Source organism: Lacerta agilis, chromosome 1 (genome assembly GCF_009819535.1).
Source record: "Lacerta agilis isolate rLacAgi1 chromosome 1, rLacAgi1.pri, whole genome shotgun sequence".
NCBI lineage: Eukaryota > Metazoa > Chordata > Lepidosauria > Squamata > Lacertidae > Lacerta > Lacerta agilis.
The window spans coordinates 83,815,110-83,842,828 of record NC_046312.1 but is presented as its reverse complement, the minus strand read 5'-3'; the positions used below and the strand labels follow the sequence as shown (position 1 = coordinate 83,842,828).

General features: G+C 45.6%; 1 protein-coding gene across 1 annotated transcript; it reads left to right on the top strand.

Moving 5' to 3' along the window:
* The first annotated feature begins 446 nt into the window (after window positions 1-446).
* IHH (Indian hedgehog signaling molecule) lies at window positions 447-26,899 on the top strand. Its single transcript, XM_033160761.1, has 3 exons — window positions 447-1,409; window positions 15,054-15,315; window positions 23,024-26,899. Exons 1-3 carry the CDS (start codon window positions 1,104-1,106, stop codon window positions 23,671-23,673), a joined length of 1,218 nt encoding a protein of 405 aa, XP_033016652.1. The 5' UTR covers window positions 447-1,103; the 3' UTR covers window positions 23,674-26,899.
* Window positions 26,900-27,719: the final 820 nt, after the last annotated feature.

Sequence of the window (27,719 nt, the reverse complement as noted above, 5' to 3'; positions counted from 1 at the left end):
GGTTAATCAGATCCTACGAGTCGCTGTGGAAATATCGGGCCTCTTGCCGAACAATAGGGCCCCAGGAGGTGGTGGTTAAACTTCAACCAGCTTAACTTCCCCCCCTCCCCGTCGGAACCCAGGGAGCCGGGCACGCGAGCCAGGCGGGGACACCCCAAGGCAAACACAACACGGGGTGGCGGAGATGGGGGTAAATTGGCGGGGGGGGCATTAAGGGATCAGCAGGGAAAGCAGCTTTGAGGAGCTGAGGGCACCCGCCCCCAACTCTCTGTCCTCTTTATTTTTTTGTAATCCCAGCCAGGGATATTAGAGCGGGTTGGGCACCCGTTTTAACTCCCCCAGCCAGAACTGGCGCCAATTGTGGCAGCCTGGGACTGTAGTGAGGTGGAGAATGGCCTTTGCAGACCGATCCTGCACTTGTTGGTGGGGGGGGGGGTGTCCGGCGACCGAACTGACACTAACAGAAGTGGGCTTTACTCCCAAGTAAGCGTATGCCTCGGCCTGCAGCCTTTTGGCCCCTCTTCGTGGTGCACGTGGAGTTGGGACTGGGCGCCAGGCGGGAGGGAGAGAAGGGGCGGCCCTGTTTGCCGTGGCGCATGCCTCCCCCGATGACAGCAGGTGAGCGAGGCGCGGGGGTGGGTCGGGCTCCTGCCCCCCCTCCCCGTCGGCGGGCCCTGGTAGTGGCAGGCAGGCAGGTTCCGCGGGGAGGAGGCGAAGGAAAGAGGGAGAGGGAGGGCCGGCCACGGGTTGGGTGCGGTCCTGGCGGTCCCCGATCCCGGATCTCTTCAATTTCCCCTCTCTGTCGCTCACTCGTGCGCCGCGAGCAGAGGCAGCGGCAGCGAGAGCAGCAGCTCCGGCGGCGGCGCTGACCGCTAGAGCGCGGCGGCGATTTAACCGCGGCAGCCAAAACAAACGGGGCCCGCGCTATTTATTGCCGGCGGCCGGAACGGGCCGACTCAGAGCGGCCCATCAGCGCACCTGCCCCGCTCGCCGCATGGACGCTGCCGCTGCTCGCTGCCCGGGGCTGCCCGGCTGCGGCCGCCGCCGCCGCCGCCGCTGCAATTCCTCCTGCTGCTGAGCGCCCGCTCGTCGTCGTCGGAGCCATGAAGGCGGCGCGGCTCCTGCTCCTGCTGAGCGGCTGCGCTCTGCTCTTGCTAGCGCCGCCGGTGCGCGGCTGCGGGCCGGGCCGAGTGGTAGGCAGCCGCCGCCGCCCGCCCAGGAAGCTCATCCCGCTTGCCTACAAGCAATTCAGCCCCAACGTGCCCGAGAAGACGCTGGGCGCCAGCGGCAGGTACGAAGGCAAGATCGCCCGCAACTCCGAGCGCTTCAAGGAGCTCACGCCCAACTACAACCCGGACATCATTTTCAAGGACGAGGAGAACACGGGCGCCGACCGCCTCATGACCCAGGTAGGCACCAACCCCTGCCCCTGCTCCAGCCTCGGCGCTGCACTGCGCCCCGTCTCTCGCCTTCCACTTGGCCACTTCGCTCGCTTTCGGTGCCTGCCTTCTCCACTCGAGTTTACCTGAGCGGCCCGCTCGAACCCGAACCCACGTGCCCTCTGCCGTGGCTGAGCTAAACACGGCGCTGCGCTCCGCGCCCCACTAAGCTGTTCTGTGCCAAGTGGCCGGCGAGCCCTTCGGAAAAAGGGAATGAATCCTTCGCGGCTCGTCTTCCCTTTTCCGGGGCACCTGCTCACTCCGTGTGGGCTCTGGCCACCTGTTTGCTGCCGCCTCCATATCCAGTCCTTCTGTGGGTTTCGCCGGCTTTCGAGGAAAGCAAAGCGTAGCTACTGGCTCCATGACCGTGGAAACATGGAGAGATTACCGGGACCTTTGGAATGGCTTTTTGGAAGTCAGCTCTGGGTTCCGATCACTTTCCTGCTCCCCTCTGCAGACCTGGAATGTTATTAGACTATCATTGCCGGTGGGAACCCTGATAAAAGTTTAGGGGCGATGATGCATAATCATGCCCAGATCCTTTTATCGGCTTGGCACCAGTAGCAGTAGCACGATAAAAAAAATTACTCTTCTTTAGGCGTTGTGGGGGCGGATGCATTCTGCAACAACTTGTTATTATTGATTATATATATTGGTCGAATTTTTCATGAAAAAATGAACTCAAAGCAACTTTAAAAAACAAAATATAAAACATAAAATATACCATATAACATGCATAGAAGAGCAATTCCAATTCCATCCCACCCCACTTAAAAACATGTGCAGAAAATTAAACTCCCAAGGCCTGGGTGAATAAACATGATTTTTACCTGGTGCCCCAAAACAGCTAGTCAAGATGTCAGGTTTGCCTCATTCAGGCTCCCTGGGAAAAACATCCCACAATCAAGGAGCCACCACTGTGAAGGCCCGTTCTTGTGTCATTACCCTTTGCATTTCCCTTGGAGAGGATACACAAAGGATTGCCACAAATGAAGTTCTATGTGTGCATGGTCCCAATCCCGCAGAGGTGCCCAGACTGTTAGGACTGTGAAGGGTTGGTAGGATGATGATGGGGAGAAATTGAGGTGTTTGGGGATTGATTGCTTGCCTGCCTGCTTAGTTTCACAGACAGAATTAAATCCTTTCATTTCTCTCCCTCCCTCTCTCATATCTGCTCTCAATTTCTTTCAAGAAATGAGAAATGAGATGTCTCATCAGGCACCAGCATAAATTGAAATATGGAAAGACATCTTGTAACGTGGAGGAAAATTATAGTTGAAGTGCATTAAGAATTATAACTCATTATTATTATGAACTTTATTCCCCCCCACACACTTTTCCATAGAGGTGATCACCAAATCACAGATTTGCAATTCATTTCATATTCTTATTATAGACTGAACAATTCTGTGAGATAGTCTGGCCTGAAAAGTACAGTACAAGCAAGGTTACCCAGTGGAGCTTTGTGGCTGAGAGGATTTCATACAGGGATCTGTTCATGTATGGTTGTGGGACCATAACTCCCATTATCCCTAGCCATTGGTCAGGCAGACTGGGACTGCTGTGTGTTGGAGTCCAACAACATCTGGAGAGCCACCGGATCCCAATTTCTGATCTGGGTCCAGCTCTATAGCCACTGTCCAATTATAGCTCGTGTGCAAAGAGTAGGTCGTGATAGCAAGGCACCTGCCTGTTAGCAAAAGCAACCATTCAGGTATTCTTTGATACCTACCTCCAGTGGTTGCACATATTTGGCCTTACAAAGCAGCAAGGGTGGGCATATGTGCCCCCTGACCTGCTGTTTGTCCTCCCCATCACTGCAGAAACCATTTCCCTAGCATCTAACTCAAGCAGCACATTCCCTCTCGGAAACTATTTTTGCTTCTCTCCAATGCCCCTTTACTATGGTTTCTCCCCTAATGTTGCTATGGAAAGACTGGGTTTACCAAGAGTTCTGTTTTGGCTCATTCTCCACATAGGGGACCTGACAGCTGTTCAAGTAGACTGATGATTGTAGTCCCACAGTGCAATCCTATGTTGCTTTGCCCAAAAGTAAATTTCACTGTGTTCAATGGGATTTACACCCTAGAAAGTGTGTTAAGGACTGCAGCTTTAGTGTGGGAAACTGCATGCTTATTCAGACTGCATGCTTATTCCCACTAAGTTCAGTACAGCTTGCGCCCATGTAAGTATGCATAGGATTGCACCCAAAGTGTGATAGGCAGGGAAGCAATACTGGCACTTGGGCAAGAGGTTAAGCATGGATAGGTGCTTTGTGGGTACAATCAATCCCAGAAACTGGATTTTAGGATGGGGAGGATATATTCTGGATGTCTCACCTGACAGGTCTTGAAGATGACCTTTGCCACTTGGTTATAATAGCATTATTTAAATAAATAAAAAGAACAATCAATGTATCTTTAATTGTGACCTAATTCAATCTACTCTGCAACAGGCAGAAGCCACCATGTCCCAAACTTTTTTAAAAAAAGATCAGTCTTAAGTGGTCTACTTAAAAAAGAAAGAACATAATTATTGTATTCTACAAATGTGATCTAAGTTGCATACTGTACTCAGGCTCCCTTCACATAACTTTTGGTGTGAAGGGCAGGGTATAAATATTTAAATATGTAAACAAACAAACAAACATAAGAAATGCCTTGCTGGCTCTGACCAAAGTCCATCTTGTCCAACATCCTTTGTAAGAATCCTTGCAGCCAGCAGGTGCTGGGTGGATCACCAAAAACTGGTGCAGCAGTGTCAACAGGGCCAGGACTTGGGGACAGAAGTCTGGGGCCCCGCTTGGAAGAATAAGCAGGATGGCTCCAAATATGTTGGGGTTGACTTATCACATTCTGAAGTAAGTAAAGCAATGCACATTACCATCTAATGAGTGGATGGGCTGTTAGGCTGTTAAGTCCAATTACCTAACTGTGCCATTGCACTGGTTAATCATGATCAGCCTTCTGTCCACTCCTGGCTTAGATGAAAACATCAAAGGTGTTGGTTGGCAGCTGTTAGCTCCAACAGCCAAGTTTTAACATTCATTTTCAGAGGCTGCTGCCCACTTTGCATATCAAATGATGGAGATTAACAAGGGATAGTGAAAGCTCTGAGGACATGCTCTGCTTGTGAACCACCTAGGAATATTGTGCTGGTTTGGTCATGTCAGAAAACAGAATGCCAGGCTAGAGGGTAGTGGGTTATTTATTATGCTTTTCAGATGCTATTGACACTCAGTTAAACCCTACAATATAAGAAAAATGCAGCTCAATATCAGATGACATGGCAGAGCAGTCTTCGCCAGCCTGGTACCCTCCAGATATTTTGGACTGCAACTCTCCTCAAACCCAGCCAGCATAACATGATGGGAGTAGTAGTCTGAAAAATCTGCAGGGCACCACATTGGCAATTACTGTGATACAGGGGTGCCAACTTGAATAAAATATTGTGGGGGCCCAGGTAAGCCTGCCCCACATAATCAGTCACATGACACAGTGCACACACACCATTTGAATGGGAATGCCCATAAACTTTGTGGGGGGCCAGCCCCCTCAAATATTTTATTGTGGCAGCCGAAGCCCTCACAGCCCCTAGGAGTTGGCTCCTATGCTGTGATAGCCATAGAGCAGGAGGGATTCAAGTATGCCATGCCAGAAAAGCCCATGGGACGAGGGATAAGCATACAAGGGAAGCTGCCTTACATCAAATCAGATCATTGGTGCATCTAGCTCAATATTGTTCACACAATAGATCTCCAGATTTTCGAATGGGACATGGTCACTCCTCCTTGGAGATGCTGGGGATTTAATCTGGGACCTTCTGAATGCAAAGCAGATACTCCACCACTGAGCTAGAGCCCTGTAAAACATGCCTAGCAGGCTCAGCATGTCACATGCAGCTACAGCAAAAGCTGAAACCGGACTCTTTTAGTCCCCAGCCAGTCTCTGACTATGGGAAGGGAAAATCCCTTTCCAAGCTAAATATGGGGAATTACTGACATAGGGACAAACAGAAAAAGATGCCTTCACCTCAGTATGGTTCCCCTTTATCACATACATAGCTGAACAAGACAACAACAAGAATCCGCTGACAGCATACTAATCAATATGGCTAACCTGACCCAAAAATCCACCCCCTCACACACACAAACAAATCTCACTACAGCCAACCAAAGACAACCAACCACACCCTAGGCTACCCCCAACCGCTCTCACTACCAAGGAAATATAACAAGTGAATAGAAAGAGAACCCACACAAGTGACGCTGACACAAAATCCCACACATACACTAAATGGAAGAATAGAAGCATCCCCACCCCACCCCATGCACCATGCCCACCCTCCCCCTCTTTTCTTTCCAACTTAATACTGCATGCAACACTAATGTCTCACAGCAAATGAAACTGTAGAAAACACAGCTTGAAAAAGGAGACAATGCACTAAACTAAGAATTTATTAATAAAAAATATTTTAAAATAAAAAATATGGAGATCCATTTTAGTCTTTGGAGTCCAATTTGAAATGGGTTTACTTGGAAGTAAGTTTCAGTAACTTCAGTGGGATTTCCTTCCTTGAAAGTGCCAGTAGAATTAATACGCAAGTGATACCTGTTCAGAAACATCACACCCTTCCCTTCCCAAGAGACTCTGCTTCACTTATTAGTCCTAGGGTAAAAAAGTTTGTCATAATGTGTTTACCCAAGAATCACTTAACACAATGTGGAGCAAGATCATGAGTATGCTAACTCAGATGATCAGGAAGCATGGGTTTTCCAATCCTATGTTTACCATGTAAGGGGGAAGGAGCTTTTGCAGGGGAGAATTAGTAGGCAGGAGGGAGGTGTTTAGTTTTACCTCATTGCCTACCCACCACTTTACCTCTGGCTAACATCTGGGGGGGATTGACCTGGGGGATGTAGTTGTAGGGGGAAATGGTAGGCTGATCCTTATGTTTGGGACATTTTGAAAAGGATGCCCTAACTTTTCAGTTAACATAACTGGGATAGAATCTGTCTTGGGGGATTGTTATAGCAAGGTGATCCTGCTTATTAAATTGGAAGCAAAGAATCTGACTGTCTATAGGCAGCCTAGAGTTCACTATGCCACCTTCTAAGCTTAACATCAAAGCTAATTCTTAAAAAGCAAACTATTCAGGGTCCAATCTTTGTTTTAAAAACCATCTGGATTCTCCATTCAGCCTGTTTTGAGGAGATGGTGGCCCCAAATAGAGTTATATACTAAATCTAGAATAGGAAGGACTGGGGGGAAAAATCTTCCTTCTGTCCCTAGCTCTGGAAGTGTTTTCATATTGGACCCTTTAAAAAGCCCTGGTGTGTGTGTGTGTGTGTGTGTGTGTGTGTGTGTGTGTGTGTGTGCGTGGATGTCCATTTTAGCCAAATGGAAGTTTTACGTTACAGATGTGGTGAATGAAAAACAAACAAACAAACTCCTAACGTTTAAAGCAGGGATAGGGAACCTATGCCCCCCACAGATGTTGTTGTAGACCAGCAACATTTGGAGGGCCACAGGTTCCTCAACACTTGATTAAAGTCTCACTTTTGACAATAGTCTGAGATAACCAATGCATAGTGGGAAGAAAGGCTGTGAGGTGAATTGCTAGGGTCCAGCTACTTTTGGCCAGGTGTCAGCTATTCTTTTTTGTGGTGGGGTGGGGGAAGAAGTACAATAGACTGGTTGTAGTTGATTAGACCTTTGGAGTGACAGGGGATGTCAGGAAGATCTAGGCCCATTGAATGTTTTAGAACTGCCTCTTGGAGTATAGACCAGTGAGACGTGGCTACTGCTCTGTAAAGAGCCCTGTGATCTGAAAGACAGGGGAAATTGGGAGGGGGGTGTTCCTAACACCTCCCTAAATGACATAGTTACAAGGACCTGCAGGTTCTGGTTCTGACACCAAGATGTTGAATGGGGCTTATTTCCCCCCCTCCCCCATGCCTCAGTTTCCCTTGCTGGCCAGGGTTGCTGGGAGGATATTTGAGCAAGGTGAGTGCTGAGCATTGTGAAGATGTTGACACAAGCATGACTGAGATGCTTACACAGGGGACTATTCCCTCTTGTAAATTCCACAAGTCTTGCCCGTTGGAGCAGGAACCTGGGATGGTGATAGTTGGGGGATGGGTACTGTGGAGCTGGAAGTTATGTAGGACTCTTTTGGTATCACCGGAGAAATGCCTGTGGGCTCCAGGAATGCAGATAAAGAGCTATTTTCCCCTCTTGGTCTGCCACCCTGCCTGCCACCAGTTAGAGTTATGGTCCAGGTGAGTCTCCTAAAGCCTCTGGGATGCAGCTAGAAGTCTGCTGGGTCAGTGCTCTCACCCACCCTAGGGGCATGGAGGTGGGGTCTGTCACTGGTCAAAGTACAGAGAGTGTGATGGAGTAAGCAAAACCAAAGAGGTTCACTGGTGTTGCACATGGCAGCTTGACTAAGCATAGGGATGGATTATCTGGCTGAACAATCATAACGTAAAATCATGCATTGCCTCCATTAACAGGGCTTGGGATTTATGTGGCTTTCAACAAGGGCCCCCCATTCAAGAGACTCTGCTAGAAGTATCACTTAGCATGTTATAGTTCAGGGAAGAACCACCTTTGGCCCATCAGATGCTGGATTCCATCTCCCATCAGTCCCAGTCAGCATGGTCAGTGGTTAGGGATGAGGGAAGCTGAAATCCAATGATGTTTGTGTATGTTTACAGCAACAAGCTAACCTGATAATACTTGGACTTTTGCTGACACCCCCACCTTCTCTCCAGAGCAGGCAGGCATGCTGGAAGCATAGCTTCTGAAGCATGATGCGAGGTTCAAAATGTATCACCTGAGCATGAGGGGCGCTCTGGTTCCGCCCCTCCTTTCCTCTCCACCCCCCCCCCCCATTGCTGGTTTCTTATTGCTCTTGACTTGAGTTTCATCAAGTCCAAGGGTCTGCATATCCCTGGGCAACAGGATCCCGCCCACATGTCCTTATCACTCCATCTTTCTCAAGAATGTCAGTCTCTGTTTGCTTCTGGTGCCTGAGCTCAGAGGTGGAGATAAGGCCCAGGAATAGTTGCCTCACCTCTTCTCCACCCATCACCACCCCCCCAGCCCCAGCTTGCTTCTCCTTGCTCTCAGAACCAAAGCTCCCTCTCCATGATCTGCATAGAGCTTAAGTTAGGCCAGCCCAACATCCTCTGGGCTCCTCCAGATTGGAGTGTGTGTGTGTGCGTGCGTGCGTGCATGCATGCATGGGTGGCAGTAGGGAGATTTGTGGGTGTATTCTGCAACATGTGATTGATGCAATAATATCACATTAGTGGTGGATTTATACTGAACTGTTCACACATCATTCCGCTTTATTAACTGTTCTGTGATGCTCCCTCAATATGATTGCATTATTGCTATCTGGGCGGGGTACTGTTGCACAGTAGCACAAGAAAAACAGGCAGAAAAAGAAGAAGAAGCCACCAAACCCAGAACACCTATGGTATAGAAAGATATAGAATTCCATGAAGAGGTTATAGGATATAGATTGGCTGGAAACAAAGCAGTATGTCCACCCCAAAACCTTCGCAACGAAGTGCATACATTACTAAAAGTGGGACAACAGCCCCAATACCATCATTAACACAAATCATCACTGAATGCTTATGAACAGGCTGCTGGTATTTGTTTGTGAGCTGCTGGTGGTCTTTCCCCCTCTCAATCTGATAGGGGAAAGAGTACTCGTTCTAGGGTCTAGTGCTCAGTTCCAGCCATCATCCTCTGGCTCTACCAAGACAATTGATCTTCCAAGCACCTCAAGCAACTGTCCCTCCTGGAGGTGGCTTTCATGGTCCCCATGATGCCTAGTCACTGCTAAGTGATCCTGCAGGAATAAGTGTCATTCTTGTCTTTCTGGACCAAAAGTTGCCAACAACTTAGTGGAACTGGTATCCATTTGTACAACAGTGGGTGCTTTTCTGAGCAGCACAGAAATATGCAGCCTGGGTAAATTCTCCCTGTCTGTCTTTACGGCCTGCTAGCAGAGTCCTGGTCCTCTCCAAGAATTTGAGCTGCAGAAACTTCCAGCTCTGCCTACTTAGTATTGTGGGTTGTATTTAACCTTTATTTAGCACAAGCAAGGTGTACAGTGCTGTATAAAACAGAAACAATGTAGTTCCTGCCCTTGCTTGCCACTTGCCATTTATTTACCTTGCCATTAAGGCTGCTTTGCTAATTTTTTTAACCCAACTCTTCCTCCAAGGATCTCAAAGTGGTATATGTAGTTCTCTCCCTCATCCCTGTTATCCTCACAATAACCCTGTGAAGTAGGTTAGACTGAGAGATAATGACTAGTCATCCAGTGAGTTTCATTACTGAATGGGGATTTGAACCCCATGTATTACTAGTTTTCTAGGCTTTATACCACACTAACACTTACCAGCCCTTCTCTAAAGTGTACTGTGGATCTGTCCACTATAATATAAATCAGAGAAGGCTAACCTGCAGCAGCTGGACTATGAACCCCACTACCCCTGACCACTGGGATTGTTGGTTGGGGCTAATAGATGTTAGAATCCAACAACGTTTGCAAGGCCACAGGTTAGCCACTCCTGTAGGCTTACAGGTTACATTTTCTGGACAAGGAGCAAGTGGACAGAGCTGGTATTGCCAAATGATTAGTAAATATTGTTCCCATCCCCACCTTTCACCATGGACAACTTCTTCATAGCATCACTGACTGCATGCCCTGGAATGTGGCTTCCATTCTAAGGGTGTGAGAGGGAATCCTGGAGAATATTTGTGGCTGAATATATGTGTGTATAGTTGGCGTTGGAAGCAGGACTTGCTGAATTTTGTCCTTTTACTGACGTACTGGACTCAATAACTGAGGCAAGAAATGAGGAGAACCTCATCCCTTTCATATGTGAGCATGTACCGCTCCATATGCTGTTTACTGAGCATTCAGCCTGATTTGTTTGCAGTGAAATTAGACAATATTAATGAGGCTAGATGATGTTGTATCAAAGCAAGTGTTATTTCACACCCTCCAGTGCATTTCCCTGTCACTTCCCTTATTGCCAAAAGTGCAGTCTTTGGAGAAAATGGGCTTGTTACACAAGAGCTGCCAATCAGCTATAATTGTGCTGCCTGAATTCATCAATGTGTGGTTGAATCCCACTAGAAAATAGCAGTCTGAAAATGTGCCCTGTATTTATTTTACAATTTATGATTATCCCCTTGGATGGTGGGAAGGGCAGATGTGTTATGTGCTTCACCAAATATCCAGCACCTTGTTAGTAAAATCCCATTTTTTTACTGCTCAACATGTAGTCCCTATGCTGTTAGCCTTGGGAGAATTGATTGGGCACTGAGTCTTCCATAGCTACTATACTGTAGTTTGATCCTTTCCTCTTCTGCTGCTTTCTCCCAACCCTTCATTGCAGCTCAGATTGCACCATGGTACAGCAGCCGCAGCACCTAATGTGGGGGATTCTTTCTGAGAGTATCTGTTCCTATATCTGGGCATCAGAGGTGTTTCTTTAGAACTTGCCTTGTGGTCAATGAATTAAAGCACCTGCCTTGTGCCAATCGGCTTTCCTGTTGCAGCTCTATGCTGACACCTTCTGGCTACAGTTGGAATTAGCGTATATGTGAATCAGTTCTGAATTTATTCCCAATGCAGAAGAATCTGTACCTTATGATTCCCTATGTAATTCTCCCATGAGCTCTCCCATTGCTCTGGGTAAATGATATAGTCTGGAAGAATATGAAAGTGAGGTGAAGGTGATGGGTACAATGGCTATTCCCTGTTCAGCTGACTGTGAGGAATAACAAAGTAAGTCCTGTCTGAAGGCCATATTAAGAGGAGTTATTTTGATGAGAGGAACAGCCCATGTCTTTGGATTCACCAACTCAGGAGTGAGCATTTTAACATAGTGTTCTGGGGCCCTGACATGTCCTTATTCTTGGTCTGCGGTTTAATATTTGTTTTAAACTGGTTTTAATATTGTACTTTATTTTATTTATTTATTTATTTATTTATTTATTTATTTATTTATTAAAAAAGCATTGCTGCACTCCACCCAGGAACCATATGCTGAAGGGTGGGTAAGAAATTGAATAAAATAAAAAGTTAAGGTGATTTTGAGTGGTTTGTTAACTGTTGTTACAAGGAAAAGTGAGCGAGAGATAGGGATTGGGAACCCAACTATGTAACCCCAAACTATGTAACCCTCGCCTTTCCTATAGTATTTTAAGGAAATAAATAAATCTCTCTCATATATAAAACACTGTTTGTTGCCTTCTGTATCACCTTATCTCTTGAGGTCCAGAACAAACAGTGGTGTGTGTGTGGTTGTAGAAACTGGGATAGCCCTTTATGCCTGCCCTGTTTTACTAGGGACAAAGGCCAGCCCTGGCCATATATGACCTTTCCTCTGAATGCAGGGGCGGTTTTTTTGCCTCACCCTTGTGCTGCTGCTGCATTGCTCTTTGCCCTCTTCTCAAGGCTGAGTGAAACGTGACCTAAGAAGTGGGAGGGTCAGGCCTTTCATCCTTGCAGATTGTTGGCCACATTCCAAGGTCACACATGGAAGGGCTTTGCTGTCTTTTTGCAGTTTGGGATGATTCTCCCCTCTTTTTCACACACAAAACCACACATTCCAATGTGGGGCTGCTTCTCTGTTGTGATGTCCTAGGATTTCATGAAATTTGTGTGAATATTGCAGCATGAGTGCAGTGGTGTTTTAGGACATTTCTGACTCTGAACTTAGCACATGCACACACCCTCTTTAGATAGAAATGTGTTTTACTTCATTTTGTTTCAGTTGTGGGAAACCAGCACTGCTGTATTCGGGGGGGGGGGGCTTCTGCTTGTTCTGATGAAAGGGGCACTGGACCTCTGCCTCAAAGTCCGGTCATGACAGCACCAATGTACACGTGATCACCTGGGTCATTACCAATCAATCGGCATCCTGTAAGAAACTCAGTTTGGCTGCTCTCAGAATGGCCTGTGCAGGTATCCCAGGGTTAATGTAAGCTTTTAGGTCTGTGCAGGACTTTAGTCACAAGTGACATATTTCGTGACTCATTTACTTGTAAGCCAAATCAGTGAGGTTCAGGAATAGGGCATGGAGGGAAAATAGGACAGTAAAGCAATGAATTTAATATTGTTCAGTATGGACAGAAGCAATACAGCATGACATGCCTGTATGGTGTGTATATCTATATATTAATAATGAGTTCCTGGTATCTGGAAAAAACTTAACGGCATGGGGATGGTACAAAAATAATTGAGGTCTATCTACAAATCCTGCAACTCTGTGCACACGAATACAACATCTCTCTAACTTTGCCAAACGTTGTCTTGTGCATTTTAAAAAGTGGTGTGGGTGAACCCATGTTACTTGTGCAGGAACAAGGGCTGAGCTGAGAAACTGGGCCCCTCCAGATTACCTGTTTATTGAACATTCACCCTGACTTGCTTTACACAGAGATTAGACTATAGTATGACCAGTCTTTAATGAGCTTTCATTCTGATTTGTTTACAGGGAAGTTATATAGCAATCATCTCCCATCTTGTATCCATCCTGATCTACTTCGGAGTGTTTACACATCTTCCTGTTAGTCATTAGTTTATCCCACACTTTTCAATGCATTCTCCAATCATTTTCCAAACTGCAGAAAGGAGGATTTGTTAAGGAGGATTTGTTGTGCACTGGAGACCTTTAATCCACTTTAACTGCACACACCTAAAGTCCCAATATGTGCATGAATCCCTCCTGCAAAATCCTGACATCTAGAGGGACCATTACGTCTCTATGTAAGGGAGAGGTACCACCTTCTTTGGAGGATTGAAGGGGCCCAATACGACGTCTTTATGTCACATCTTTAAGACATGATGTCTTTATGTCCTGATGACACACACACACAATGTCATGCTATGTCAGGACATCACATGTGGGGGCCCCTGAACATTGAAGGGGTCTGTACCCCTAAGAAAAGAATTGTGGGGCCCCCAGTGCCTTGGCCCCCAGAAGCCAGTGCCCTTGATGTAAGGTGGTTTTTATTATTATCCCCAATTAGCTTCTGAGCCCAATCAAAGTGCTGATTTTGATCTAGAAAGCCTTACACAGCTCAGTACCTCAATACCTTAAGGACCGCCTCTCCCCATATGAACCAACTCAGACCTTGCACTTGTCATCCAAGGCTCTATGTCCTTACTCCCTGAGAGGTTCAGAAGGTGGCAACACAAGTATGAGTCTTTTTTCTGTGGTGGCCCCCCATCTGTGGAATGCTCTCCCCAGAGAGGCTTGCCTGGCACCATCATTATATGGCCTTTGTCCATTAAATAATCTTTGGTCTGTTAAAGCTGGGGGAGTGCTGTTATGATTATTTTATTATTATGTTGTCTATTATTGTGCTTTTTATTAGGTTTTTATTGTTATGCTCTATAACATGTGTTCTTAATGTTGTACACCACCCTAGGATCTTTTGATAAAGGGTGGTATATAAAAAAATATTATTATTATTATTTTATTAAAATGAGAGAGGGGTTCAACAAGAATGTAGACTACATTTTGAAAAGCAAAGTGACAACCTAGTTGTGGATTGAATTGCTACCATGTCAGGATGTTATCACATCATTTGGCTGCATGTGTGTTGACCCAGGTGTGGCTCTTTGTTGCCCAGATGGTAAATGTTCTGGACTGTGGCTAAGCAATGCTTGATATGGTGGGGAATTTAATCTAGGCTAGCTACCCATTTACACATTGCAAAACAAAACAAAACAGATTTTCAATATACCGGAAGTAGCATCTCCACCCCCATCATCCAGCCTGGACACTAAGGTCCTCCGAGGGTCTTCTGGTGGTTCCCTCACTGCAAGAAGTGAAGTTACAGGGAAGCAGGCAGAAGGCCTTCTCAGTAGTGGTGCCCTCCCTGTAGAATGGCCTTCCTTCACATGTTCAGGAGGTTAAGAACTACATAACTTTTAGAAGACATCTGAAGGCAGCCCTGTATCGGGAAGTTTTTAATGTTTGATGTTTTATATATTCTGTAAGCCACCCAGAGTGGCTGGGGAAACTCAGCCAGATGGGTGGGGTATAAATAATAAAAGTATTATTTATTTATTTATTTATTTATTTATTTATTTATTTATTTATTTATTTATTTTATTACTACTACTACCATTACAGTGGTGCCCCGCTAGACGAAAATAATTCGTTCTGCGAAAATTTTCGTCTAGCGGGTTTTTCGTCTTGCGGAGCGGCAATGACAGCCGCGCTCCGCAAAACGAAAAAAAAAAAAAAAGACGAAAATTTTTCGTCTTGCGAGGCAGCCCCATAGACTTTTTCGTCTTGCGGGGCAGCCTTCCGCTAGACGAATGCCTTCGTCTAGCGAGTTTTTCGTCTTGCGAGGCATTCGTCTAGCGGGGTACCACTGTATTATTATTATTACTATTACTATTCTCTGCCATGCTTTCAAGGAAAGGATTGTCCTTTGTCAAGTCAGACACTTGGCCTCCCCAATCTAATCCAAGTTTTGTACTTCCAGGCAATGCTCTCCTATATGTGTAGTTGCATGATGCTGATCTATTTCTATTCTGTCACTTCTCACCCACTTCCCATAGCGCTGCAAGGATCGCCTAAACTCTCTGGCCATCTCGGTAATGAACCAGTGGCCAGGAGTAAAGCTGCGTGTGACGGAAGGCTGGGATGAAGATGGGCACCACTCAGAGGAATCGCTGCACTATGAAGGCCGTGCTGTTGACATCACCACCTCTGACCGTGACCGCAACAAGTATGGGATGTTGGCACGTTTAGCTGTTGAGGCTGGCTTCGACTGGGTCTACTATGAATCTAAGGCTCACATTCACTGCTCTGTCAAATCTGGTAAGGACCAGTTTTGAGATGGGATTGAGGGAGATTGGCAGGAATGGGGGTGGCAGTAGGAGAGCATCTGTGAATCACGAATAAGGGAGATAGGCACAATTGAAGAAAGGTTTGGGGTAATGGAAGGTGGAGTGGGTAAGTTATAAGGTTGAAGAGCACTGCTCCTTAGCATGCCACATTTTCGCTTGTATGGGTCACCGTAGGACAACAGTAGCAATGCTGTATTCCATTCTTACTGTTCATCAGAACTGGGGAACCTGTGGCCCTACCAGTATTGTTGGACTCAAACTCCCTCCAGCCACAACCAGCATGGCCAATGATCAGGGATAATGGGAGTTGTAGTCCAGCAATAGCTGGTGAACCACAGATATTCTCCCATCCCTGCATGCAATTAAATACCTTATGTTAGCGTTAGCTAATCTTGGTTTGGCTTAGTTCCCCCAAGTGTCTCCCTCATTGGGCTAGAACCAAGCACACCTCTAAGATCTGGTTGTAAAAGCCACAGGAGATATTTCCTTGCAAATACTCTCCCTGTTGAACACCTGGCTAATATTTTTCATCTGAGCTGCACATCCTCTCATCCAGAAAAAAATATAGATTTTGACAAGCAGTGGGCAGCAACAAGTTTGGTCCAGCCCTAGGTATATTAAGGACAGTAGGGGCCTGAGTTGTTTGTTGGGATTAGGTGCTGCGGTTCTCCCCCTGTTGGCCAGAGTACCACACTTTGACTGTGGCATCTTGTTCCTATCCTTTGACCATTAGCATGAGCTGCTGGTGTTCCGGCCCTTTCCAGACCCACAGGGTCTCTGGTTGATGGGAAGGAAGTGCCTTTGCCCTGCCTTGAGCTTATACTGCCTGACCCAACAGCCGAGTCTCCACCTTCCTGACTGCAGCACACCAAGAGAGATCAGCGCTGGAGAAAGAGACTGGCTCAGCCAGAGTGGAGCACAACCTTCTCCCCTCTGGCACCAATATGGACTGTGCCACTTTATACTCTCCAGGAAGTAGCTGTGCCAGCCAAGTGGCTAAGAAACAAGCACTTTTTGTCCCTTTGGACTTTGGGTCCCCAAAGCCTTGATATCTACAAAGCTGCAAGTTAGGTCTAAGTGCGGTGGATATAAAAATATATATGCATAAATGTTCAAATGGTTGCACTGGGTACTGTGGCCTGCCACCTCCAAGCTAGGCACCTTGACTGTGGAGCTCTACAGACTGTCCATTTCCTCTGAGCTCCACTAGCAGGAGTAGGAAAACACTTTTCACTTGTCTCATTGATGCTGCACACATTGCTGGGATGCTGTGTCTGCTTCTGGGTGCCCATGCTTCCAAAAGGATGTTGCAACACTACAAAGTGCCAAATATTGGGATACTGTCTTGGTAGTAAATGACTAGAGGAGCAGCACAATCTTGCAGGGAAAGCACTGGATGCTGGAGGGTTGGCAACAGCTTTGATGGAGACTGGGTGGGGCAAAAAGGATGACCGTGAGCCAACAATGGAGAGTTTATCCTGGGTGCAGGTTTTACTACAGGTGGAGACAGGCACTTACAGGCTGTTCTGGAAGGGAGGCATTGCTCCAGTATTTCAGGCTGATGGATGGTGGGGTAGGGCAAATGTATAGTGCCAGGGTGGCTAACCTGTGGCTTGCCAGGTATTTGGACTCCAGTACTCATCAGCCCCAGCCAGCAAGACCAATAATGAGTGTTGATGGGAGTTGTAGTCCAACTGCATCTGGAGTGCTTTGGGTTGGTCACTCCTGATACAGTGAAATATACTAAGTACAGAAGGAATGCCCTGGCCTGTGTAAGATGAAGTTTGAGAGAAGCAAACACTGGTTTAATGGAGGTCTTTTAAGTGTCTGGAAATAGTGTGTATTCAGGGCAGCTGGCCTGCCATAAGTACCTTAATAAATGGCCTTTATTTTTGTACCATTTGTGTGGCCTGGTCTGTCTGTCCTCTGCCCTCCTCCAATTTCTTCATCCACTTGGCTTCTGTAAGTCTTATCTCCTCTTTAAAAAATGAGCTATACTAACTTTTCATATTTGAACTTGCCCTTTTCCTGTAGAGTTGGGTTGAAACCAAACTAACAACAACTACCACTACAGTCCCTCCAGGTTCCACACTAGCTTAGCCATAGCCACTGAACCTGATCCCATAGCAAAAAAACCTCTCTTTTAGAACAGGCTCAGTGTATTTTTACCTATAAGGCTTAAAATGATATATTTTTTTAATGAACATACATCCTACACCGACTCAAAAGTTGTTTTATTTCTCTTCCATGGATGAATGCCAATTAATTGAACATTCACAAAAATGTGTCCTGTAAATCACTTCTCAGACTCTGGAAGGGGATTCTTTAATTGCATCTCTATGTATCTTCATTGTTTGGACTTGGCACAGAGGTGGCACAGTCTTGCTCATGGTTCCAGGAGCACCCTCTTGACTGTATCATCCATGTAGCAAGCAGGTCATAAGAACAGAGGAAGCTGCCTTTTTCAATGTCAGACCACTCAGTATTATCTAAACTAACTGGCAGCAGCTACTCAGGGTTTCAGACAGGAGTATTTTCCAGTTCTACCTGGAAATGCTGGAGATTGAACCTGGGACCTAAGCATGTGCTCTTTCACTGAGCTGTGACCCTTCCCAAAAAATGAAGATACATTTAGCATTTTATATAGACATTGCAATTGGTTTCAAATGAATTACCAATATATGAGTATGGTAGACCGTTATTATTATTTACTTATTGCACACATGGGACTAAGAGAGAGAAAGAATGAAAGGGAGAACATGCCTATAGCAGCTCACTCTCGTGAATTGCTCTGCCATACCAGCTCCATTGCTCTCTACATACCAACATCTGTTTGCATGTGGCTAAATCTGACCAACAGTAGCAGCAGATGTTGCACAACACTGAGATTATCTCACAAGTCAGTTGCATGCCAGATCCAAAGGTGAGCTTGGGGGTGTGTTGGCTGCTTCTTGTAGACAGGGACCCCCATTCTTGCAAATGGTGAAGTGAATAGGAAAAAGAAAGGCATGGCCCTCTTCTGCAAGGCTGTGGATGGCTGTTTGTGCGTTTTAGAATCAGTGCTTTTTTTAAGGGGGGGAAAAAGATGCCGCTGCTCACCATGAAGTTGTTACAGTAAGTGCCACACTTTTAACATTGGGGGGACAGCAGCTACTGATACTGCATACCCTTGAGTGCTCCCCGAAAAAAAGAACTGTTTAGAATCATTACTGAAAAACAACCAACTGAGAATTGGAGGAAAAGAGAGTCTACTGTTTTTGTTAAGTGCAAGGAAGTTGGATATGAAAGGTGCCTAGAGAGAACGGGACATATTCTCTGCTATCTTGGAGAGGCTCTCCTTTCATCTTAGGGATCTGAAGAACTAGCTAGAGGGAAGTCAATGCTGCTGATACAATATGCTTTATATTGCCATCATCGCTCTTCTTTCCATAACAGAAGAGGAGCCTATGTTAGTTTGTAGTAGCAAGAAGTATGGAGGGACTTTTCTATTTAGCATTCACCTTGATTTTTTTTAATGTTTCAAAGCACATCACCTGCCTTCTCTCAGTAATCTGTACAAGATCTCTCTGAAAGGTGGTCAAAAATCATTACCCAATAATGGAATATAGAAGCTTACCTAAGCCCACCTGGAGAATTTATGGCTGAGAAGTGGGGAAAGCGCTGTTGTATGGAGGTCCTGCTAGCAGGTTTTCCATGGGCTACTGTGAGAGCAGGATACTGAATTAGATGTGCCCTTGGCACGGCTTCTGTTAAGTTTTTAAGAAATTTAAATCAGTACTATTTAGAAACTATGTGTGCTTTACCAGCTTTCTGATTGTTTGCTGAGTTATGTAAGCTTCAGAAGCCATAGCTGCCTTCTTGAAAAGTAAGTATTTCTTCTTATCGTGGTCCTTGTTTCTCAGGCTACTTGCTGAGCACATCTATTCTGATGCTCTTAACTGGCTGTCGAGCCCACCCATTTTTAGAGGGTGGCTTTTCCTACCCTTTCACTGAAGGCTGATGGCTAAAGAAGGGATTCTTGCTTTACATGTCATTAATTTCCCATCTTTTCTACTTCTAAGCAGAAGCCAAATAGTAAATATAGATCTTAACCAAAGAAGCACTAAGTTGCCCAAAGGAAGTATACGGAGGCAGATTTACTGAAGGGCAGTAAAATTGTATTCGCCAAACCTATAAAGTAGTTAGAGAATCATAGAATCACAGAATCTTAAAGTTGGAAGGGACCCCAAGGGTCATCAAGTCCAGCCCCCTGCAATGCAGGAATCAGCTAAAGCATCCATGACAGATGACCATCCAGCCTTTGTTTAAAAACCTCCATGGAAGGAGAGTCCCACCACCTCTTACTGTCAGAAAGTTTTTCCAAATGTTTAGTCAGAATCTCCTTTCTTGCAACTTGGAGCTATTGGTTTGAGTCCTACCCTCCAGAGCAGGAGAAAACAAGCATGCTCTTTTTCCCATGTGACAGCCCTTAAGATATTTGAAGATGGCTATCATATCTCCTTTCAGTCTCCTGATGGCTATCATATCTCCTTTCAGTCTCCTCTTTTCCATACCCATCTACTCATAAGGCTCCTCATAAGGCTTAGCTTCCAGACCCTTGATAATCTTGGTTGCCCCTGCACATGTTCCAGCTTGTCAACATCCTTCATAAATTGTGGTGCCCAGAATTGGACACAGTTTTCCAAGTGTGTCCACTTGTAATTACAGTCAGTGCAAGCCAGTTTTGAGTGTCTGCATTTGCAAGTGGAGAGCAAATTATTGCTTCAGACGCAGTGAGCAGGGAGGTAAGGCAGAATAGAGTGGTACTATTACTTCCCTTGATCTGGACACTATACTTCTGTTGATACAGCCTAGAAGAGTATTAGCTTTTTTGCTGCTGCATCATACTGTTGACTCATGTTAAGCTTGTGGTCCACCAAGACCCATAGATCCTTTTCACATGTACTGCTAGTAAGCCAGATGACCCCATCCTATATTTGTGCATCTGGTTCTTCCTGCCTAAGTGCAGAACCATACATTTTTACCTACTGAAATTCATTTTGTTAGCTTGCACTCAGTTCTCCAATCTGTCACTATCATTTTGAATTCCGATTCTGTCTTCTGCGGCATTAGCTACTCCTCCCAGTTTGGTGTCATACGCAAATTTGATGAGCATCCCCTCAATTCGTTCAATCAAGTCATTTATAAAGATGTTGAACAACAATGGGCCCGGGACAGAACCCTGCAGCACCCCACTTGTCACTTTTTTCCAGGATGACAAGGAACTATTAATGAAACAAAATAAAAATAAAAATCCTCCCAGTAGCACCTTAGAGACCAACTAAGTTTGTTATTGACCCCATACCAATAACAAACTTAGTTGGTCTCTAAGGTGCTACTGGGAGGGATTTTTTTTATTTTGTTTCGACTATGGCAGACCAACACAGCTACCTACCTGTAACTAGAACTATTAATGAGTACTCTTTGAGTTTGGTCAGTCAACCAGCTACAAATACACCTAACAGTTACCTCTTTCAACCCACATTTTACCAGCTTCCTCACGAGAATATAATGGGGGACATTGTCAAAAGCCTTACTGAAATCAAAATACACTATGCCCATAGCATTTCCCTGATCCACCAAGTTTGTAATTACATAAAAAGTAAGAAATCAGATTGGTCTGGCATGACTTATTTTTGAGAAAACCATGCTGGGTCTTAGTAATCACAGCATCCTTTTCTAAATGCTCACAGACCGACTGTTGAATTATCTGTTCTAGGATCTTCCCTGGTATCGATGTCAAGCTCACTGGTCGGTAGTTGCCTGGGTCTTCCTTTCCCCCCTTTTTGAAGATGGGGATAACATTTGCTGGCCTCCAATCTGTAGGGACCTCATAGACAAAGGCTCTGAAATTACATCCACAACCTCCTTTAGTACCCTTGGTTGCAACTCATCAGGACCTGGAGATTTAAATTCATTTAAAGTCGCTAGGTGTTCCCTTACTACCTCTTTTCCTATCTTGGGCTGCAGCTCCTTCCTTACATCATTTATTTTGTTATCACCAGGTTGGGCATCACTTTCCTTTTGAGTGAAGACAGAGGCAAAGTAGGTGTTGAGTAGTTCCGCCTTTTCTCTGTCACCCAATAGCATTTCTGTGTGTTCCCCAGGCAGAGGACCCACCACTTGCTTGTTATTCCTCTTACTTCGGACATAGCTGAATAAACCTTTAAGCATTTTTAACCTCTCTTGCAACCCTGAGCTCATTCTGAGCTTTAGCCAGCCAGACTTTCCCTCTGCATCTGTTGGCTACTCATGTATACTCCTCCTTTGTGGTTTCCCCTTTCTGACATTTCTTATACATGTCCTTCTTAACTCTCAGTTCATCTGTAAGCTCCTTATGCAGCCACACTGGTTTCCTTAGATGCCTCCCACTTTTCATTCTTGTTGGTATTGTCTGCATTTGGGCATTTGAATATTTCTCCTTTTAAAAACTTCAATCCTTCTTGTACTCCCTTCTCATCGAGCATCTCTGACCACGTGATCACACCCAGTAGCTCCCTCAGCTTTTCGAAATTGGCCTTTTTAAAGTCCAGAGTGTGTGTCTGACTACACTCAGTTTTCCCTTGCTTCTGTATCTTCTAACCTAGGAGAACATGATCACTTCCTCCCAGGTATAACAAAGATAGTATTTGCTATCTTTGTTATACAGTGTAAAAGATGTGGTAGAATATTTGTTGTTGATGTTTGAGAGTGTGCATTATTCATTCATTCATTCAAACTATAATTGGAAGGAGGAAACAGAAATAGGGGGTCGCCTGCTAGCACCCTTACCACACAATTCCCAGCATATTTGAGGAAGACATGACATTTAACCAATGTTTTTTATTTAGCTGATGTAAAATAGTTGTGTAGATATACTCAATATGACCATTGGATCCTAGGTGTCAGTTAAACAAGATCAGCCTTTCCCAACCTGTAGCTCTCCAGATGTTGATTGACTACAACTTCTATCATCCCTGACCATTGGCCATGCTGGCTGGTGCTGATGGGTGTTGTAGTCCAAAACTTCTGGAGGGCAATCAGATGGGAAAGACTATTTCAGATGAATGATGAATGTGCTATTGTGCATGTGACATCATATATCAGGCCCTCCATCCTCTCTATCTGGCCCTAGAAACTCTCCTCAGCATACCCCTTTCTCAATCCTGCCCCTACTGCCCCTGCTTTGCACTCCTCCTTGAGTGTTCCTGAATGGCTGAAATGTGTCCTTGAACTCCAATTAAACTTCTGCCCTGGATGGAGGGTAGGAAGGGCTATGTGTAGAAGCTAACCTGCTGTACAAAGGTGAAATTTACATTCATTGTCTTTGGCCCCATTCACCACTGGCATGTGGCCCCCAAAGGGTTTCCTAGAAAGGAATGTGGTCCTTGGACTGCAAGGTTTCCCAACTCCCCTGCTAGATGAATTAATCAGTTGTCTATATGAACTGTACTCTCCACCAACCTACAAAAGAGGCCACTTGATTCCAGTTGAAAGGCCCCCATAACAAAACTTTCCAGTTGAAAGGCCCCCATCACAACCACCCATCTAAATCTTACTAAATTTCATTTATGTTGACTTCTTTGCACCTTAATCGAATCTCCCTCCCTCTAGTAACTGGGCTGGTCTATTTGTTTCTCCCTCTCCCTCTCTTTGTCTAGAGCATTCAGCAGCGGCAAAGACAGGAGGCTGTTTCCCAGCCCAGGCACTGACAACACTAGAAAGCGGGACCAAGATTCCAGTGTGGGCACTGAGGCCTGGGCAGCGGGTCCAAGCCATGGATGAGCAAGGCCGTCCCATATACAGTGAATTCCTGGCATTTCTGGACAAGGCATCATCGGCACGGACTGCTTTCCACGTCATTGAGACGCGGGATCCACCCCGCCGCCTTGCCCTCACTGCAGCACACCTCCTTTTTGTGGGGGAGAATGCCACTGCACCCATGAAGGCTATTTTTGCCAGCCTGGTACACCCAGGCCAATATGTGCTGGTGACAGATGGGGGTGAGCTAAGACCAGCCAGGGTAGCAGCAGCCTCAGTGCAGATGGATATTGGGGCCTATGCCCCCCTCACTCGCCATGGGACGGTGGTGGTGGATGGAGTGGTAGCATCTTGTTTTGCTTTGGTGCAGGAGCAGCACCTGGCCCAGCTGGCCTTTTGGCCCCTTCGACTCTTTCGCAGCCTGGCAGGGGGTGAGCAGACTCAACCAGAAGGCGTTCATTGGTACCCTGCACTTCTCTATCGCCTAGGCCGAATGCTCCTGGCTTCGAACAGCTTCCACCCATTGGCCACAGCACAGTTTGAGAGATGAGATGACGTCATCAGGTGCCCCTTAAAGAGGGAGAAACCAGGTGTCACCTCCTATGGTTATAGGGAGGGACTGCATGGTAGCCAGAATCCAGAATGTGGGGGAAAGGTGAGGCCACTGGCTCCCTATACCCTTTCCCAGGCATAAGGGCCAAAGAGAGGTTTTGACCTCTATCTCTGAGTTGCCCCCTTTTTGGCAGGTTACAGAAGGGGCGCCCAATGACAGGGTTGTATGCTGCTATTTTGGTTCAGGAGCCTCTGATAGAGGGGGAGTTAACCAGGTGGATGCGGGTAGTGAGTGGAGGTCCTGAAGCCTGGGGTGAATGAATGAGGGGGAGGAAATCCTGCATCTCAATATGCAGACTAGGGAAGTAGGAGGAGGTGGGCTGCTACAAGAAGGTATCTGGGAGGGCTGAGTATGGGGGGCCTACAGGACACTTTCTCTGGGCAGACATCCATGTGGTGCTCCTTCTAGCACTGTGGCAGGCAAAGTAGTTGTAAGGAAGACATATGGGACTCTTCCATTGCTCTTTCCAGCTGCCAGTCAACTGGGCTTGTAAGCAGTGAGTGGGACAAGAGGTAGTGCATCAGCCCTGAAGTGGAGAGGTTGGCACCAGTTATAATGAGGGAAAAGACAGTAGAAATTGAAGGTTGTTTATAAAATCACACCGTCTTCTCTGGATCAGGTGAATTTAAGCCTAGAATACTTACAATGCCTCATTTCATTCTCAGATTCAGTAAAGAATCACTCCACCTATAATCAGTACTGGACACTGGCAGAATGCACCTGACCTCCAGTTGGTTGCATTGCAGCTACTTACCAGGAGGTAGCTGAGGGGCAAGGCAGTGGTAAGGTTGAGCCAGACAAATTTGTGTTTCTTCCAGTGCATTTGCATCAATGTTGTCACTTCACCCCGATACCTCACAGTAACCAGTAGATCCGACTGACGGGAGGTCAGGTGAACACCGCCGCCCCACCATGCCATCTGCTACTACCAATAACCATGCACTGAAAGAACAGGGGGGGGTGTAGGGGAGAGAAATGTGCCTTATCAATGTGCTTTAAGTATTGAATGCTCATCAAAAGGAGGCTAAAACAGTTTAACTAAGGATGATAACCCATGTTAAGTAATCTTGAAAAGAAACCACCTAAAGGGTAGGATGGACATTTACACAATCCCCCCACCCCCCAGGAAATGCATCACCAAAACCATTGATTTGCATATACTATTTATATGTACAGTTGCAAATTTAGATATAATGATTGTTATTTAAATAGAAACATACATCTCTTTATAGCAGGGAAGACAGTGAACTAGTGAGTGTTGTGTGCTGTTTCCAGGTGATAACTGTAGGTGGGCAACTTCAAGCCTCCCCACTCCCCTGCTGCTCTTTTCTTAGGATTCTTTCTTTTTAATCCAGATTCACAGTAGGCAGCCCTTGAAATAAAGGACTGTCCTTTACCACCCCTCCAAGCAGAAGGTTGTCCTCTGCAAAGTAGGACATATTGGAATACCTTGTTTCTGTTAGAGCAAACTGGGACACAGGGAGGAGAAATGGAGGTGCAGGAGAGATGGATTCCGTTACCTTTTTTAAAACCACCCTTTGCTTCCTGCAGGTAATGGAGAAGAATATATTCTAATGGGTTGTAATCACTGGGTAGATAATCTTCCTCCATTATCACACCACTCTAACAGGACAGTCTCCATTCTATTAACACGGCAGAGGTTCTGATGCCTGTGCTTATGTGAGGGAAGAAATGCACTGTTCACTACATGCTTAATTTTAGCTGTTATGTCCGGGATATTCTTAGAAGTAACATGGTATCTCAGGGTGGTGGGACTACTTGTTCCTATGAGATCACACTTATGCAGCATTGCGGGGGTAACATTTGTGGGAGAGAATCAGTTTGTTTGTTTTTTGGCGGGGGGTTGTGTAACAATTTCCCAACCAACCAAGTCTCTGATGCAATCCCTTCCCTGGCCTTTTTAAAAAAAGCTCAGCCACATTTCAAGAAAGGAAGGAAGCCCAGATTTTGGGGGGGACGACGACAGAGATTACCTGGGAGAGAACTTGCCAAGGAGAAGCAGTAGTTAGGGGGAGTGTTAAACATTCCCATCTACTAATTCATCCTTGTACACATGCATGCACACAACAATCAGATTCCCTTGGTAAACATGGGTTTGGGAAGATGCATTTGCCAAGGAGATGTAAAGGTCCATTCTTGGAGCCTCTTCATGTGTCAGAAATTTTGTTCCAAAGAAATAAATTTTGTGCAGGAAAAATACATAGCATGCACACAACAGTGTCTGATGAGCACTCACACTAGTTTTCCGCATGTGCACATGTGTTGGAAAATGTGGCTTTGTGCTGTGTGTACATGCAGAACAGTAGACCCTCATGCTCACCCCAGGTGGCAGTGTACACAATGCTTACAAATAGCTGCTTGTGCAATTGTGTGTAATAAAAACTTTCAGGTGATCTGGCAGTTAAGTCTTCTAATGAAAAGAGCTTATTTGTTCTCTCCCTCGTCCCCCACCCCCGTCTCCCTGGGACCATCCATGTGCCAAAGATGACCAATATATTTTGTTTGTGGGCAAATTGGTTATATTTTTCTCAGGCTATTAATTTTTGAAAATTTAGTTGTAAAGCTGTTGTATACAATCTTTTCCTGCAAGCAAGTAATATCCATTCTGAAAATAGTCACATGTGAAGCAGCCCTTAGCTGGGTTCCAGATGCCCTTATTTCATTCATCTCCTTAAAGAAATCCCATAACTTTGTGCACTAGTCAGAACCAGAATCTTCCCCTTCCCAACACCCTTACTTCTTCCCTGTTTGGTACCAGTATCTCTCCTCAGTTAAGTCATCAAGACAACAAGGAATGAGGATGTCCCTTGCTAGCAGCGTAGCTCAGAAGGCCCCCACAGTCCCAATATTGTGACTGGGGTGGTAGCATCTGGGAAGGCATCATCTCTTACCCCATGATATTTATTTATTTGCTTGCATTTGCAGGGTGCTCAAAAAGATTTCCCTGGTGAGGAAACCCTTTTGCTGAATGACACCAAATGGGGTGGGGTGGGACATTTTTTCCCTAAGGATAAAAGTATTTAAGAATTATTTCAGAAGTGATATTTTAATGGGACCATTGGGAATTGCAAAGCTTTTTGTCTCTTCACTGGATGTAGATTTCCTAAACAGACAATAAGTCTAATAAATCTCTTGACCCACACTTGGTTTCTGTGTCTTTTCTCTCTGAGTCAAAAGACCACACACACATAGGTCTGGCTCCCAGCATACAATCTCTAGCTTAACAGACATTATGGAATTGATCAGGAGAGTTCAAGTGTTCTGAAGAAAAAGTAGTGTTATTTCTTAAAACAGAGGTTGCCAACCTTTTTGTGAGTATGTTTGCAAACCAGAGAAACTGTCACTACCCCCCACAAGCCAGCACATCCTGCAACAGCCTACAGGCGACAATAGGATGCTTCTTTCAAGCCTAATTTCAACAGAGGCAGGGGAACCTGTGGGCACTCATGCCACACTGGTGACACCTCTCTTAAAATAACTAGGATGCTAGCAGCTGTACCCCATCCATTGCTTCTAGGATGCCTGGAATCTCTGCCCCACACTTCAAATGGCACTGGTGGAGCACTTTGTGCATGTGCACTTGCACACACAAAAATGCTAAACGTACTGTGAAATTCAGCCATTTCTGGAGCAGAGCTAATCAAGACTGAACAGACCCCAATGGAGTATTCCATGTAGGCATGAAAGAAGGTTTCCATAGCTTGGTTATGAGGGGAGGAGCTTAAAAGCATTGTTGCCATCAGACAAATTTTTGGAAAAGAAGTCAAGGGCCTCAGAATCAGCCAGAGGGCCCCAAATGCAGCACATTTACCCATATTTTGAAGAAAGTGAAGATACACGTATCACCATATAAAGGGAAGTAGTTATAAGAGCACTGAATATAGTGTCTAAAATTTTCTCACTGCACCAACAAGCATCTAAGGTGGGCAATCCCTGAAGCATCCTGAACTAACTTCATTTAA